Genomic DNA, 19,396 nt, shown 5'->3' with positions numbered 1-19,396 from the left:
TCCAATTGGTGAATTGATGATGAATAAATAGCTTTTTATAAAGGGCCATACAAAAATACTACATAAATTTAAATCATAATGAAATATCTAGTTGGAGATAAAATTGAAAGGAGTGCTTCTTCCTTTTATTCTTCATCTAAAAATCAAAGAGATTTAACCAAAAATATCACGTCATTCACCATTGTAACTATGCTACTACCGACACCTAGAAATAAGCGATTCCACGACCTCTTTAAATTATGTATTTTTCGATGACAAATTTAGCTCTCGAAATGTCATTTCTTTTTAAAATTAATTAAACGAAAATTCATACATTAATATTCATTGTTCTTGCTTCAAAGGTTCTTGACAATACAAAAAGTATAATTAAAACAACAAAATAAATGTGAAAGAGTCGAAGAGTGGAAGAGGCAAGACAGTTACTGTCTCAATTAGAGCGCAATTTGACCACGGAAGGATTTAACTAATTTTTTGTCAACTTTTGCTGATAGTATCAGAGCAGGTAATAATTATGTGCAAATATAATATTACGTGTTTGAATAACCGGCCAGATTTATCTTTGTTTTCACATGGGAATTTAATGACGCTTATTAATTTTTACTGCCATGGGAGTTGCCTCAGCATTTTTCCACTTTGGATGTTCCTGGGTAATATTGCCACAAGCAGATAGCGAAATTCAGATGTATTATTCTGAGATTATATATATGGCAAATATTAATTTATGAATACTTTGTAAAGGGAAAATTATCTTTCTATTTTTGTTTACTATCACAACTAGTTCTTTTAGTATGGCAAACAGTTATAACTGAGAACGTTGTTGTATATGAAGGTAGTTTGTACGTTGCTGTCTAACCTGATGAGTAGATTGCTGCCTCAGTTTCTTCTTCGTTTTTAGAGTCATCGGTGTAAACTGTGAAAACGCTACCATATTTGCTTAACATTTCAATAAAATTTTAAATTAATTTGACTTGGTGTTTCTGATTTGTTTAGACGCAATAAGCTGGTGTCAGAAGGGGGAGGGTTTGCATTGAGGAAATATCGTAGGTGTCTGGAAAATGGATACCTATTTTCAACAAGTACGTTTAAAAGCGGTAATAGAAAGAATGGTTAGTTCGATTTGAAGTTTGGAAACATCTTTTAAAGCGGTCAGCGAATACGTCGTGTAAAACTCGTTTATCTTGATTAAATCAAACTGCAGCGGCATAAGAAAGACTTAGATATTGTCTTCTAAACGTGAGTGGGAGTGGGAGTCTCTGTATGTAGTCTCCAGTATAGTATTTGAGAAGTGAGGAGTTGTAAACGATTGAGCTGTAGTCGAGTTTGGAACGTACTATGACTATTTAAATATATAGTAATGTGGTTACGTAAAAAGTTTGATAACTAGTGCTATCAGTGACAATGTCTATCAGACGTTAGTTTGATATGACAGATTGTAAGTGAAATAATTTTAATAAAAACATCACTATTAAAAATACACTTTTACCTATTTTATCTACAATAAATATATCATCGTGATTCTAACTTTACAACCCTGTGTATGTCCTAGCCTCCTGAAGAATTTCTCTCCAGTGGTCCATTTCTACTCCATTGCCTTCCTCCGCCAAGCACGTATTCACATATCTCTCATGTCTTCATAGATGTTATCAAGAAACCTTGTTCTGGTTGTTCCTCTTCTTCTTTGACCAATGGGTCTATCAAGGAGTGTTTTTCCAGCTGGGTCATTTTGTTTCATCCGCGTTACATGCCCTATCCACCTCAGACGTCCTATCTTAATATGTTTTACGATATCTGGTTCCTGGTATATTCTATAAAGTTCGAAGTTGTATCGTCTTCTCCACACTCCATTGTCATTCACTGCTCCATAGATTCGCCTTAGTACTTTTCTTTCGAAACATCCTAACATGTTTACATTCATACTTCCTTACAACTAGTCTCTGAACCATATTTTAGGACTGGGCGCATTATTGTTTTCTATAACAAGTCGTCGTAGGATTTATGGTTGCGTGCTTATTTTCATTTACTTTATTTTGTTGGTGTTTATAATTAAACCCATTTTTTGTAGCTGATTTTTTTCCTTTCCCCAACAATATTGATATCAACAGCATATGCAAGGATTTGTACTGATTTATTATACATGGAACTGATCATGGTTATGATTTGTGACATACGTATTACTTTTTCCAGAACCAGATTGAAAAGTATACAAGAGAGAGAGTCTCCCTGGCGCAGCCCATTATTTGTTTTAAAAGATTCAAACAGTTCCCCCTGAATTCGTACTCTACATTCAACTTTTTCAAGAGTTTTTTAGTTTTGTTAAATTTACCAACTAATTTGGTATTCCTAGCTCTTTCATTACTTTTGACATTTTTATCCTATTTACAGAGTCATACGCTGTTTTGTAGTCTATAAATATGTGATGAGTATCAATGCCATATTCCAGTGTTTTTTTCTAAAATTTATAATAATTCCGTTTCTTTGGTTAATGATTTAATTGAAACGACAATAAATCGTACTTAGACAAGGGCAGGTGCCATATACTTTAATTGTCTGCTTGCTTTAATTGTTTTTTTTTATTTTTCTTTTAAATGCACTTCCATTTACCGTAACGCGTAAATTAAAATAATTTTAATTGCTCCTATTTATAAACGAACAGTCAGGAAACTGTGTACTGTCCCTTTATGAAACGCAGCAGAAAAGGTTTCGAACTCTAATCAGAATAATATGATTACGGAATATATTTACTAGAAATCAACGTTCTATATTGTTTAAGAAATGGCATCTTACACATAGGCCCTAGGCAAAATTATGAAGAACTTTAATGCAATCAAACTTATTAACAGAAAAGGTAGAAACCGGACTGCAAGGAGACTTTACAATTTATAAATTTGCAAGATAGATTAACGACAAACTAAGGATAACTACACTTCCACCCACCCTGGTTATACTGATACTTGGTGACGATTGACTGAGAAATGAATACTTGAGAGCAGTAATAATAGCCAAAAACAGTTATGAAAAAGATGTAGGAGCTAGAAGCATGTCAGGAAATAGAGTGTATTACTCCCTAGCGATGCTACTAAATCAAAATTGCTCTCACAGACAGCTAAAACAAAGGTACAGAAGTGAGACTTGGACACTGAACCAGCAGAAAACAAAACAGTTATTAGCACAGAAGATCCTCCGGACGATCTTTGGGCCTTGTAAAGACGAGAATAACAGGAGAGTGAAGACGAAGACAAAATCAGGAACTTCATGACTCTATGGAGAAGAAAACATAGTGCGATACTTCAAGGCAAATCGTATAGGATGGGTTAAACATGTACTAAGAGCGAATGATGAAAGACTACTAAATACAACCTTCTGGAAAAGACCTGATGACCGATAGCCCAAGAAAAAGATGAAAGGATGCAGTAACGAGTGATCTACTTAAGATGGGGGTACAACAATGGGATATTGCTGCACCACAACGACAAGAGTAGAGGAAAATAGTAGGAGACTCACCTAGAGTTGTAGAGCCAAGAAAGAAGAAGAAGAATAAAAATATGAAGGAGAAGCAGATGAAATCGTGTATTTTCGTTATCCCAAATGTGACAATTTCTTTAGTTATAAATGCCTCTACGTGTATAAGGGTTCATCAGTGAAAAGAATATTGCTAACGAAATTAGTATTTGTATTTGTCTTATCGATAACAGATTGTGTAAATTTCATTCGTCGAGGAAGATCTGTGGGTAGCACAGTAGAAGTAAAATGGTATGTTCTTAAGTCTTCTTTTTTTAATATTCTGAAAACTAAAGCGTGGCTTATTCTAGTTATTGATGAATTGCTGATAAACGTTTAGTACTTAACTGAGGTTCATTAGCAATTCTTACTACCACATCATCCTCCTGTTTAACTGTAATTATTTTTGGACCTCCTAGATCTTGCGGTGAACGGAATTGAGCACTTTGCGTTAACCGCTCGTACATATTTTCCTGTAAGTCCTGTAATGGGGTTGTCGTCTGTTAGGATATAATTGTAGATATTTTGAAGCAGCAGCACGCCCTGTATAATTTGCTTGTGCAAAAACACAAACCATATCCCGCATTTCCGCATTTGAAAAATTATTATGACGTGGCATTTACACAAAAAACTCTACTATAACAGTAAGTAATCTCACGGTTTTCAATTACAATTATCGGTCTGGCGGTTGTAACACAAATAAATGACATTAGCCTACTTAATTTTAAACGAGCCCTACAACTGTTAAGGTTGATAATTTCTGAAAGAGTGATTTCATAATTCCTAGAGTTGAAAAATTATAGTAACTATTAAAGATTCATGAAAATTTAAGATTAGAATTTAAAAAATTTATCAGCAACTTGGTTAAATTATTAGACACTGATGTGAAATAAGCAAAAAAATAAGATTATGTATTTTAAATATTACTTTTAAACGCAAATAACTTGAAAACTACTCACTCCATCGCATTGAGACAAAAGGATGGATACGTAAAAAGCAACAAAGATTCAAAAAAACATGCTGAAATGATTATTACGATAGTGGCATAGATTGTGAGGGGGAAAAAGGAAGTGTCAATGAAGAAGTATCCAACGTGTGAAGAACATATTTGAAACAATATTTCTAGAAAAAAGTTAAGGAAAATCGTTATCACATTCTTTTTAATATTTTTATACGTCAGTTTATTTGAAAGTAATTTCACAATATTTATGGCCACTCTAACTTTATTAAAAGTAAAATGTATTAGTTAAGATTACATGAGAAACTAGCATTTAAAAAATAACCATACATACAAACAGCTCATTCCAAACCTAAATGTAACTTTTCTAGTTTTTGGAATAGCTGGAACTCAGTTTTGGTAATTACGTTATCCGATTTTTTCCATCAGAATAACTATTATTTTTTGGGTTTGAAATTTCAGAGCATTTTCAGCAAGTTTATGTGCAGCGAAAATGTTTAACGATGCCAACCTACGCGGAACGCTATCCAAGTTTAAAATGTGCAGCAGGATAGTGACTAGTTTGGGCCAGGGAATAAATTTTTAAATTTACCGCATAGAGTGACATAACTTCACAGTTGAACTGAGGAGTCGGTAACATTTTCCTGTTTTACACTGTGATTGTAGAGCTCGTGGAGCCTTGTATATAGCGAGATAATAAATTTTTATTAATATTTTTTAAAAAAATTTTATTTAAAAAATAAGCCAAATTAATAATTATCTTTAATTCATAATAAGAATTAAATAATGAATAAGATTCATAAAGTAAGAAATATGATCGATAGAGCGTTAAGACTACACAATTTTTAACTGCAAAAAGCATTCAACGGATAAAATCAGAACAAACTCAAATGAAAATTTGAAATACGGGAACTAAAGATTACCGACCTTAATAAATAGAACCATTTGTATTATACTAATAATTATAATACAAATTAATTATTAATAATATTATAATAATAATTTATATACGGCCCCCTGTGAATGGGGATACTCTCTGGGTATTTTTAGCACTGATACCCAGAGGGTAGAAGGGTCACCTGCCGTGGAACAAAAACTGACGCCTGGCAGAAGGTATAAAATGCACACACAAGAAAATGGAGATGAATAATTTATGTTTAGGGTCGTTGCACGTCTGGAGCCGACGCTGGACGTGACAGCATGCGGGACGTCGGTGGCAGGGTGTTGAAGAGGCGGGCCCCTGTCATACAATCAGCTACAGTCCAACAACAACAACAACCACAAGTGAGCCAAATTCAACAAGAGCTCCACTCGCTGAAGGTGCTGCGCTGAAACATTGTTGCCGAGAGGCGTCGATCGGGCTAGAATGGCCCGTATCTGGCTCAGCGGACTTCTTACGGTCCTGTGAATTGGACATGGAGGTAGTACGGGTGTCTACCATGGTTCTACCTTCTTCTTATTGCGATACGTACATAAAGACTTGAGATATGCAGTTTTAAAGGACAAGTGTATGATCTCTTTAGAGAAATATCACAAGTCAATGAGTTCGACAATAAGAAGATAGCAATAAATAATGAAATGCGACTCACTAGAGTCGTAGAAGCAAAATATGACTCGTTAGAGTCCAAGAATATCGACAAAAGATTGTGTGCATCAATCAATAAGTATATTATATATATATATATATATATATATATATATGTGTGTGGAATATATGCGACAATAAAACGGCATGTATTTGGTGTTTCCTTAACTTACGGAAGGAAATACACCGGAATATATATATATATATATATATATATATATATATATATATATATATATATATATATATATATATATCTTGTGTTCCTTGACTTACGGAAGAGAACACAAGAAAAGTACAAGTTATAAAGGTAAGCAATAATAAAATAGCACAAAATAACAAGTAAATGAGAATAAGTCAGACGTATGATCACGTGAGACTTAAGTAACAGGTACGTTATCAAACGCTAAGCCTCGTAGAGGTTTCCGTAAAAAATACCGTACAAAACACAAATAAATATATATGAAAATATGTCAGACGTATGGTAACGTGAGACCGTATTTTCAAACAAAAAATAAGCACAATGAAATGGCAGAAATATCATTAAATGCGTACGTTTTCAGACGCTAAGCCTCGTAGAGGTTTCCGTAAGAAAATCGTACCAAAAATACAGATAAAAAATCAACAATAAAATCAATATAATATAAATGCACACAAATATCAGAACAATATATAGCAAAATAAGGTAAGAAATAAAATGCAGATTCTAGGTGGATGATTGACACCGTACCTAGAGTCTTCAAATACGAGGGCAAGCTCGAACTGGCCGATGATAGAAAATCCACCTTCTTTTATACAGAAAAATCCTTTGTCTTTTGGGATTATGACGTAGTAAGATGGATTTTTCAAACATCGAACCAATAGGAAATTTAAATTGTCGAAAGATTGGAAATACCATTATTTCCAACCAATGGACAATTTTTCCTGTGTGTGGAAATGTGTCCGGTGCGCTGATTGGCTACTGAATGAGAGCGCCCGGCGACAACATCAGCTGGCGCTCACTCAAGCGGGACGACCGAGGCAGCGCATGAAATGGACTGTGTCTATAAATGAAAACATTTTGCATTTCTATTACAAAGTGACGAACCTCGATCGAGAAACGATCGGCTATCGACAACAACTGTATGTAGAATTTTGCAGAGAGTACCCAGAGATTCAATTATCTGAACAGCGAATAGCAGATCAATACCGGGTAATTATAAGAAATAATCTTATCCCAGAGGCTAGACGCGATACCATCAGAAGCGAAGTCGAACGGGAGATTCATAACCAAGTGCATAAGTGGATCCAAGTGGATCAAGTTCATAATTAAATTCCTAATGAGCAGATTCATGAGCCCCTCATACAAGAAACTCAACCTGTTAATACGCAGCAGGACAACAACAAGTTGCACGATAGCCTGATAAGAGAAATGGCACGTGCCGTACAAGAGTTTTTTGGAACAAACCCGCTTAGCAGACTACCGCTACCAAAAATAAACTCTTGTAAGAAACTAGGTGCGCTGTTACAAATTATGAAGTCCTACCCAATTATATCGTGGAAGTCCATACATTAGAATATTTGCATATGCTGATTTACTGTGCAGCAACAGCAATTGCTAATGTTATAGACATTAAGATCAGAACACGACGGGGAACTAATATCGGAGGGACTGAAAACAGAATTGCACTCTGGGAAAAAAGACTGGTGAGGAAAATTGAATTATTGCGCAGGGATAATGGACAAATTACGAAACACATTCGAGAAGTAAGAAGTCGAAAAGTAATTAAAAGATCTGAAGAAATAATTCTGAACACTCCAAGACACTCACAACATGATCCAGAAAACAACACAGCTCAACACTGCCTAGACACATTAAAACAAAAACTCTCCGTTTATTCAGGTCGCCTAAGGAGATACAAAGTTAGTAACAACCGTAAATGCGACAATATACTTTTTGAGCATGCAGAGAAGGCTTTCTACAGAAAACTGAATTTTACTGTAGAAAATGTAAATAAATCCTACCCAAGCTAAGAAGAAAGCTACTCATAACAACAATGGTGGATGGATTGAAGACACGACGAACAACTGTCAACACTACAGGAATATTCCTTATGAACCTTTTACTACTGAAGACGTCTCGAACATTATCAAAGAGCTTTATAACTGGAAATCTCGTGGACCAGACGGAGTTCAAAACTTCTGGCTAAAGAAGTTTTGAAGTGTTCATGAGCTTTTAACAGTATTTATTAATAATATTATTTCTAATTCACATGAAATACCATCATTTCTTACTCAGGGAACCACTTATCTAATACCGAAGGATCAAAAGAACATTCAATATCCAGCCAAGTACCACCCAATTACTTGTCTTCCAACTTTGTGCAAATTGGTCACATCCTGTGTGCCCCGGCGTATCTACCAACACTGTGCTCTGAACAATATTATAAAGCCTCAACAGAAAGGATGCGCTAAAGGCATCCTTTCTGTTGAGGCTTCTAAACTTATTATCGACTCAGTCATTTCTAACCAGGCATACACCAAAAAAATAAACCTTTTTACTGCCTTTATTGGCTACAAGAAGGCTTTTGATTCAGTGCCGCATGAATGGTTTTATATTATCCATATATTTTTAATATATAAAGTCGATGATAATCTCGTGACCTTTTTGAAGCATATAATGGCAGAGTGGAAGACTATAATTCACCTTCAAATACCTGGTGAAACCAATATTGAAACTGAAGATATCCCTATTAATCGGGGCCTTTTCCAGGTGGACTCGTTTAGTCCACTTTGGTTCTGCCTAGCGATGAACCCACTATCTTAGCTGCTAAACTCCACTGAATCAGGATTTAGCATCAAAAATAACAACACTGTTGTGGAGAAGCTTAATCATCTGTTCTATATGGATGTTTTAAAATTAATGGCTTCCACTCGAAACCACCTAGATTAGATGCTAAAAACTGTAGAAACTTTCTCAAATAATATGATGATCAGTATAAATTTTGGACTAGACAAGTGCCGTACACTAAATATAGTCAGAGGAAAGTTTCAGTCCGGAGGTTTCGATATGCAAGATGGTCAAAACATCGAGGCAATGGTTGAAAATGATATGTACAAATATCTCAGAGTACAGCAAGCGCTAAAAATTGACCATAAACTAATGAAAACCGAACTAACTTCCGAGTTCGTACGAAGAGTAAGATAACTAAATCGGTCATATATTAATAGTAAAAGTTTGTTTAAGGCATTAAATACATACGCCTATTCCGCGCTGAGCTACTCATTTGGTATTTTAAAGTGGTCAAAAACGGATATAGAGAGTCTTCAGCGGAAAGTAAGAACACTTCTCACAAAGGAGCAAAAACACCATCCACGCAGTGCAGTAGAGAGAACAACATTACCGCTATATCAAGGGGGAAGAGGACTTATGGACATAGGTGAGCAATTGGATAAACAGGTTGCTAATTTAAGAACTTATTTTCAGGTGAAGGCTGAGACATCTACCTTACATCGAGCAATTTGCGCAATAGATGATAGAACGCCGCTAAAACTGAGGGAACAAGAAATGCGCATAAACCATCTGACTAAGCAAGAAAAAATGTGCACCTGGATGAGTAAACCTCTGCACGGGCGACATCTCAATGAGATCAGCCAAGAATATGTCGACAATACAGCGTCGAACTATTGGCTGACATCAGGGAAGATGTTTCCCGAGATTGAGTGCTTTCTACTTGCCATTCAGGATCGGATCAAGTTATTCCAACTAAAAATTACCTGAAATTAAAGATCCTCAAGTCCAAAATGACAAATGTCGATATGGATGCCAAGCCCAAGAAACCATCCAACATCTTACCAGGGGCTGCCAGGCGTTTGTCGGAACTGATTATAAAGAACGCCATGACTCAGTAGAACAAATTATCCACCAAGAACTAGCTGACAAACTGGGATTTCTCCAGAAATGACTGAGAAAATTTCTCTGACAGAATGCTTGAAAATAATTACAAGCTATACTGAGACCGCACTGTGCTCACAGACCAACCAGTGACACATAATAGACCGGATCTCATACTAGTTAATAAACTTACCAGGCAAACAACACTTATTGATGTGGCGATACCTAACACCAATAATTTGCGTGTTAAATACAACGAAAAGATCGCCAAGTATAGAGATCTAGAAATACAAATCAGGACACAATGGAGAATGGAAAGTACTCAGACAGTACCTATTATTCTATCTACTACTGGTGTTATTCCCAAAAACCTCCTAGCGAACATGAGCTGGGTCTAAATAAACATCTTTATAAGGCCATGCAGAAAGCTGTACTTCTCGCGACGTCCAGATGTGTACGAAAATTTTTGGGAGATACTTCAGAAAACCAAGTTACCTAGGGCTCGATAACACGGAAAGAGTCCCACCAGAGCTCAATCCTTTTGATACCGTAGGTATCTGGGATGAGTGAATTTTCCCCTTAGAGAAAGTATGAGCCGTTTGGCTAAATCTGAATAATGATTTGTATACTAGAACAATTTGTATTATAATCATCCACTATTATTAGAAAGAATGAGGACAAAAAAACCTAAAAAAATTAAATAAAGTAAAAATTAGTGTTGTATTTTATGTTTTTCACCCCTATATAAAAAAAGTAATAAACAAGGAATCTGCAGGTATTGTGGTAAATGGGACTCATATTTAATGAAATTAGCCGATACTCTGATGTTATGAGCCCAAGCCAGTCCAATCTCGTATGTTTTTAAGCAAGGTGCACCGTCTTCGTCCTGGTCCTCATTTGTCCTAAGTCTTACCCTCGATTATGAGCTGTAGAAAGTCTTACCATTTTTATGATTTCAATGAGCTCCCGTTCTCTGCTTATTCGGTGGAGAACTTCCAGATTGGTGGTGTGGGAAGTCCAAGGTATTTGTTGGACTTTCCTCTATATACCCAGGTTTCTAATGCTTCAAATCGGTTTAAACTGGAAACTTTTAGTGTCCACGCTTCAACTCCATATAACAGTATGGAATATATGTAGCACTTCAACAAATTGTATGTTGATTTCAGATCGAATGACCTATCGCATAAGAAGCTTCTCATCTTCAAACAGTTTTCTAAGTCAGGATTCATATCTTGACTGATCCAGCAGCTAAGTAGAAACTAGTTAGAGACACTTGTCAAGCAGAAACTATAGGCTTTCGGGACTCTCTGTGTCCTGTTATAACTGTGTTTCGGCATATCTTAAGTTATTTTTTAATTAACCATTCGCTTTTATGTCATCTTCTGAGCCTTCAAGTGCGTTTTGGAATGCAATCTCAGAGTACATGGTAAATAGCTTAGGGTCCAGTACGCAGCGTTGACTCACTCCACGCTCAATTCGAACAGATTTTGTTAGTGTGTTTTCAAACTGTACTGTTGGTTCCTGGTGTTCATATAGGTACTGAATGACTTTTAGGTCTTAAAAACTACAATGAAATAAAAGCCTCTAGTGTAATTGGCATATATTTATTGAAGTATTAAATTAAAAATCAAAATGGATTACAGTTGTTTAAATTGTTCAGAACGAACGTTTTTAATCTTATACGACCATCTTCAGTGGACCTGAAAAGTAAGTAATCCCACTAAGTTAAGAAAAACGTGGTTAACATTTTGACAGTTAATTGAAAAATGTGGTTAAGATTACTTGCTTTGAAGTACTTTCTAAACAACTACATCACCAAGTAGTGGGTGTATTTAAATTACATATTTAATACCCAAAGTATAATGAGGCATTTTGTCGATGATTAAAGAATTAATTTTCCACTAACGATATCTCGCTACTCGAATCTACACATATGGGTTGATCTGCAGACGCCAACTAAATTCTGATTCCGGAAATGAAAATTAATGTTTAAATGACAATAAAATTAAGACAAGGTTGATAGATTATATTAAGAAATAAAATCAATGCCGAGGGCCGATATATTAATAATATTTGAATTGAATTGAATAAATATTCGATATCTATTATAAATGAAATTTATCCTATTGACTGTAAAATAAGGAAGTTCATATATATATATATATATATATATATATATATATATATATTAAATCTAAAACTAAGATTAATATTATTATAAAAATATTAAACTCACCAGGCTTCCAAATTGAACCGCGTCGATTATCACTGCGCCGAGATTTCGACATCCTTTCTGACGTCTTCTTCAGGGCTTTTGGGGTCTCAGTCTCCTAAGCCCTTAGACACTATCTACTACACTAATCACTTATCACTACACTACTGCTACTGGGAATAGCAGACGGTTCATATCTAGCGTCGATGATGAAGTGGTTTGGGTGAAAATTTGCGCGAAGATTTCTGATGGTGGAATTTTGTTTTGAAGCGGACGACATTTTCTTTATGGGATGTCTCCATGTCGAAGGTAATCGGATGCCGTCATCTCTTTTATTGAAACAATTTGGAGTTTTCAAAATTAATTTTGTGTTATAATTATATAAATATTTACGTCAAATGAAATAAATCTGCAGTTGTTGGGTAATTGAAAATGTTGTATTTTATTAACTAGTTATATTGTATCTTTTACGGTAAATTTAGGTAAGAATTTAGTATGGTAAAAAAATATTTTTCTTAGCATTCCTTCTACAGAAACTTTTGTTCTAATAAAAAACCTTTTAGACCATAATATTGCAAATGCAATCCTTACATCTGAAATTTTACATCTTCTTGAAATTTGCGTAAACCATGACTACAAAAACTCTTTCACACTGTAACTTCCGAAGATATTAGTCAGATATTAGGAGTAAAGAAAAAGCTAGGATATTAACTATTTCATATATTGCGGAAACGTTTCGTATTGTATTTACAAAATAACATCAGTCCTATCTGTGAAAGACAAAGCTGCTCTTATAAAGAACCAGTTTTAACTGGAGAGTACCAATGGCATCTCCGAGCAAAGTGAAAACAGAGACTTATTACAAAAGGTAGTTACATGTGAAGTAATAACTTTCAGTCGGTAAAAGTAACTCAGTTTAACAAATAAATGGTCGTGAAGATTAAATTCACATTAAAACTGTAGAAAAAATTTTTCATATATCTAGATAGATTTGTTAAGTTGTAATTCTAATATATATATATATATATATATATATATATATATATATATATACTTCCTTCCCATATATACTTCCTGATATTCATTTAATTACTTTTTAATATAACTGATTATACTAAGGATTGTATAAATAGGTTGGGGTGAATTCCGTTTTTTATTTTCGTGTTATCTTGTATATTTACGTTTGACAATTTCTTTGATTAAAGAAACCCTGAAACCCTGGAACGTTTTATCGTGATTTAATAATAGCATTTTATATTAATAATTTGCTTTCCAAGCTTAGTTTTGATTTACTATATATTAACCAGTAATGATCTTTTAGTATTATGTCGCTATTTTTTCTGCTTTCGGTTATTTGTAGGTTCCAAGTAAGTATGGAGTTTAAATGTATACCAAGGTACTTAAAGAAGTTTTTTTAACAACTTTGTTGATAATATATAGCGGTGGACACTGATCTTTTCTTCTGGTAAAATTAACATGGTTGAATTTAATCTCATATCGCGAGAAATTTCTCAAATACGCTAGAAATTTACAATCGAAGTAATGGCATTGCAACAAACTAAGCAGCTGGGAAGTGAGATAGTGGCCGTTGAAAAAAATCTCTTTTTAAACGTGGCGGGCGAAATAGATACCTGAAGATGGGTTTATGGTGTCAGAGAGAATAAGCCGAGTAGTAACTGATTGTCAGGTAATATCAGAAAGACTGTGCTATTGTTTAAGAAAAATCAGCATAATTAACGCACATGTTCCTACAGAAAAGAACGATATGGAAATAAAAAATCAGTTCCATGAACAACTCGGTGAGCTAATTAAAAAAGTACCAAAATATAATATCAAAATAATAATGGGAGATATGAACGCGAAGGTAGGAAGTGAAAATATTTATAAGGATATAGCAAGTTATAATAGCCTGCATAAAGATGTATATAAAATGACCTAGATCTCTCCTGAGGAAAAAACGAGAAACTAAATCGACCATGTTTTTATTAAAAGAACGCAAAATAGATCCGTGACTAATTGTATAAGCTACAGAGGTGCTGACGCCGGCAGTAACCATATATTTACAATACTTAGTCAAACTTAAGCAAGAAATTCCGAAACAATCGAAAAAAGGAAAATAACGGAAAAACTTTTTTAAGATTGTGTTTTTTTACCATCGTGTCAGTGAGCCCACACTTACAACATAAGTGCGCGACATAAGAAAAATCAAAGTTATTATAAATGTTTATAAGCTAAAAAGTCAGCCATTTTTTAAATGGTTTTTTTAATAACAATTTTAATAAAATGTTGTTAAACTATGAAACTTGCAAATTTAAAGAATTTTTTAAGATCTACCTACAACTTTTATTTGAACTATTTTTCTCGAAAATGTCTAAGAAACATTTTAGAGGCAGACAATGATTTTTTCACTTTTTATGATTGTTTAAAAAAACAAAGCTGTTCGTATTCAAGGATTTGTCATTAGCTATCCCTCATAAACATTTTAGAACCTTCAAAAATCTGTATAAGTAAGATGTTTACATGAAATCTATGATTTTTTCACAGATTGACTGGTGTACCACAGGAGCGTCGGTTCACACTATTTTTTAGTTAATACCATTGAAAATCAAAGAAAAAGTAGAAAAACCATTTTACTGTTATTTTTAGGAGATGTTGTATATATTGATTAAAATTGTCTGTTTATTTTTTTAGTTAATTCTATTTACGTCAAGGATTTTCCGACAAATAGGTAAAATCTGCGAAAAATTATATTAAACGACCATTCAAACACAAAAAGACAAATTATACAGAGACACAGTAACACTAGAAAGACAATAACAACAGCTTTAGTAATTTCTAGAGATTATTTAAAAACTAAAAAGAGTACCTACATTTAAATTATGCTGCATTCCTATTTTTGTGATTGAAGGTGTAACGAATTTTACAAAAAACAATATACTTAAATTTTGAGTAAAATCTTTGATATTGCTTTTTGTGATTCTTGTAGTTTTGATTTTATTTCTATTTTATATATTTTAAAAAAATCAGCTCTTATTGTAATTAATTTGTCGTACCTATTTAATATAAAAATAAACTCAGTGCTAACCATGAATAGATATTTTTATTTGGTAACATTTTGGCAGCGAAAACGTCGTCTTTTTTCCAAGTAAAATATTACAATAATGTGGTAGCTCACAACCTCATTTTTGCTCTAATAAAAAGTAAAACTTAAGTTAAAGATTTTAACTGAAATTTAATAAGAAAACGAAAAGATACCATTTTTAAATACTAACGAGTGTCATACTAGAGATACAACACATAAATGTATTTAAAACTAAACTATTTCGATATCTAGTGACTAAGTAAGTTAGTTAGGGTGTAAATAAAGTTTTAAAGCTACTTTTTTAGTATTTACACAGACCCAGGTACCTAAAAATCAGTTTGTTTTACTTAATTATTCAAGTATGTAAAAAGAAATCTACTCGTTAGTTGAATAATTTGAATTTTTTCAAAATTATTGGATCATTACCAATCATGGTGTATTAAAAAACTGTTTCCTTAACTTTTGTTTTTTAGAATCAAACTACAAAGTTTATTTATTTAACATTATTAAGCTCTTAAAAATAATAAACAAAAATTAAATTTTATAATAGTATTTAAATAAATACAAATAAAAAGTTATAAGTAAATTAAATTTAAAAAATTTTAAAAAAATATTCATAACTGGAAAAAGTGAATAAATTGATATTAAAAATCATTTCACATTGTATCTTTCTCTCACATGATCTGAATCTGAAATAATAAAAAATAAAAAAAAATAATAAATAATAAAAAAAAATATTAAATAATTAAATAATATTAATAAAATCAAAAAAATATAAATGTTTTAAGTTAAAAACTTGTAATAATGTAAAAATACTATAAAACAAAATTCAATCTCAGTTTCATTATTTTCGAAAATTGTTTGCTTTAAATCTAAGGAATGTTATAAGTTACCTGGAAATCCGATCACAAACACGAACACGAAAATCACTCCGAAGAACTCCATTGAAATCGCTCTCTCTATGCGAGCGTAGATGAATGAATGATTGCATATTGCATTGCCCCCTGATTATGCACCTGCATACTAAGATTTAAAAACAACTGCGCACTACATCAACTAGCTATTGCTTCCTGTTTGTCTATAAAAAATATAGACAAATAGAAGCATGGTTCAAAACTAATTTTTGAATTCAAGCTATTGATAAACTGAGATAAAAACTTAAAAACTGATTCAGCTGATAGTTTATAAAAATTTATTTTGAAACACGGACCATAACTGTGTTGTAAATATTCAAGAAATTTTCGTTTAATATTCTATAAAGACTAATTTTACAATAAATTAGAGTGTAGGATAATTGTTCCCATATTAGGAGGGTAAACTTGTTTATGTCTGTTGGTATATATACGTAAAAGATTGTCCAAAACTTTATATCAACAAATAAGGATACCCTTAAAAACGCATAGTAATCCAAAATCGGTTATTCACGTAGAGAAACCAGATTACGGATATACACTTCAAATTAACAAAAATTAGCTCTGATTGAATATAATTAGTAACAAATAATAGCTTCAAAATAACAAGTATATTACACAAATAATTCTGAAATTTAAGCTATAAAAATAGCCTTTATTTAAAAAACTAATTTATTGTATTGAAACATTTGCCTTTGAAAGATACTTTGAAACCAAGCGACCCATTTGGGAGTAAACTTTTGGGAGTTTTGCAAAGAAGTAGGTACATAGTTTTTAGTTTTATTATAATTGTTTCTTTAATTATATTTAATTTATAAAATGTACACATATTCTCAAAAAAAATTCCTTTTACTAAACAACATATGTAACAATTTTGAAAAGTTGAAAACAACTAGTTGATGATAGAAACCACTTGATCTTGTAACATCATTTGATGCACAAAATGATTTTGAAAGTAAAAGTTAAACTTGAAGATAAATAAATAAAGAATATAAAGACAAAAGTAGTATTAATATATCTCTAATGTAGTGTAGATGGAAAGCTAATTTGAATTACGATACAAAACAGAAAAATAAAATCTCTATAGAGAATCATATAGAATTTAATTTTCAAGGCTAAATGTGTATTTACAAAGCAGATTCTGAAAGTTTACAGAGTATTACAAAGTTACTGGAATTCGTAAGTAAATCATTAGCACAATGAATACTGTGGTCACGGAAACACAGACCATAGTTATTAGTTTGAACTACATACTAGTAAATTTACATCTTAAAAATTTTAAAATAGTTAAAAGTTATGCAAGATGGTTTAAAAAAAGCGAAATCTGTGTTATCTGTGTCACATAGAAGACTGCTAATTGCTAAAATGTACTAGGGTTACACTGAGTTAGAGTTTTACAAGAGTTACGTTGTTTTTCTGTAAAAAAATGAATGGAACAATTTATTTTATACAATATATTTTATAATATATAATGTAAAGAAAATTAATCTTTAAAATATTATCTAAATTATTGATAATTGATAATTATAACGAGCGTACCTTCAGAGTTATGATCTAGTTAGACGATGGGCTGAAGAGAAATGGGTCAACACTAGAGAGAGAGAAAGATAAAACTACTTAGCGTCGTTGCTATATAAATATCCAGGTAAAATTAGGATAATTCCAATCAAGATAGGCACCCACTAGAACGCTTAATAGTGATAGTCGAAAAAGAAACAGATGACCTAGTAGATGAAGGTAACATTTATCTTGTTTGCAAGTTTTGTGAACTGATCAATTATTTTTAAATAGTCTGATAGTAAAATCAAATGAAGCACAATCATTGAGATTGAGTTATTTTAAATTACACTGGTAAATGTGCAAGTGGTGATTTTGAAAGTGAAAGTCAACACAGAAGCATTATTATATATGTCAAAGACGATATATTGCACTTAAGAAAATACTAATATAGGACTTCGAACTAATAACTAATAAACTGTTCGTAGAAGGTAATAAAATATTTAAAATCACTATGTTTTTTTCTGAAGGTAAAGATAAAATTGTGAGTGGTTCATTCAAAAATGTAAAAACATCAGATGAGCACTTTTGAATAAAATTTTTAGTTGAGGTAATTCCAGATTCTTGCAGAGTTAAAATAAAATGTAATATTCTTTGAAACGTAGTAAATATAATTGAAAATTCTATGATATAGAGTTTATATACAAAAATAAAAGTAAATTGCACATTGTTAAGGTAAATATAGTTAAACTGTTTGCAATAAGAAAGGGGGGTAAATATTTACCTGGCAGCATGGTGGAAAATAGGAAGACAAACACCACTGTCGACAACATTCGATCCTTCCTCACCATTCTAGAGTGGATGAATGATCATGGCTATCTGATAAATAAGCCTCCAGACTTGGCAGTCATGCCCCAGGAGGTGCTAAGGACTCAAGCGGTGGACCGAACCCGCGTATCGTCTGATCACGCCTGCGGAGGCCACTTGCTCTACACTAGCTGAGCATTGCACCCCCGAGTGGCTGTGCCATTACTACTCCTCTCCCGATCCCGATGCAGAGTCGGAGCTGGATGATCGATAGGGGCTAGGAATGCGCGCGCTATCGGGTTTTGACACTCTCCTCCCGGGTCCCTTGTATCTCAGAAGCGTGCTGCCAGGCCCACTCTCTCCGCGTGTCACAACTTATTGTTTATAATCGTGGACACAGTGAATCACCGCTCTTCCAACTACCTCCTAGATCACTCTTACATCCAGTGTCAAACTATCCTAACACAAACCTGGAAACAGTCTTGCAAACATTCTGCAAATTCTTGTAGTATCATTAAAATATCTGCAGCACTACAGATCAGGACTCACATCATAACATTCCCGCGCGAAATTATATCCACAAACCCTAAACTAACAATTCGCTTAAAACATTTACTTACTCGTTTAGAACGTTTTACAACTCGTTTTCGTTGTACAGGAAAAGCTTATATTCTTAAATATAAAATGCTGTATAATAAAGCCATCTTCAATTTTAATGTGTAAATGAAATTTTCTCAAATATAGTTTAGTTTTTTTTATTATTTACGCCGTTCCAATAAAAAATACACAATAAAAATATTCCATATAAAGCAAAATTAGTGACAATTTACTAGTTTTATTGGGAATGAGCCACAATTTTACTTTAAAATAAATTTATTTGATATTTCGATTTCCTCTTCGGAAATCGTTCTCAAAATACAAAACATTAAAAAATTAAACAAAGGACCCTGGCACTTTTCTTATGTAAACGTG

The 19,396-nt window shown here is 33.0% G+C and overlaps 1 protein-coding gene across 6 annotated transcripts in view; it reads right to left on the bottom strand.

Annotated features, from left to right (window-relative positions):
• Positions 1-18,646, bottom strand: part of nAChRalpha6 (nicotinic acetylcholine receptor alpha6) — a 345,133-nt gene extending 326,487 nt beyond the window's left edge. For all 6 annotated transcript variants that reach the window (XM_072545827.1, XM_072545825.1, XM_072545822.1 and 3 more), the window contains exon 1: positions 18,402-18,646. In XM_072545827.1, the coding sequence (XP_072401928.1) occupies positions 18,402-18,468 (67 nt within the window). In that variant the 5' untranslated portion in view covers positions 18,469-18,646. The remainder of the gene's footprint in view (positions 1-18,401) is intronic.
• Between the last annotated feature and the right edge of the window lie 750 nt (positions 18,647-19,396).

The sequence above is a fragment of the Diabrotica undecimpunctata genome, chromosome 10, assembly GCF_040954645.1.
Source record: "Diabrotica undecimpunctata isolate CICGRU chromosome 10, icDiaUnde3, whole genome shotgun sequence".
Classification (NCBI taxonomy): domain Eukaryota; kingdom Metazoa; phylum Arthropoda; class Insecta; order Coleoptera; family Chrysomelidae; genus Diabrotica; species Diabrotica undecimpunctata.
This window is presented reverse-complemented; position numbering and strand designations above follow the sequence as displayed.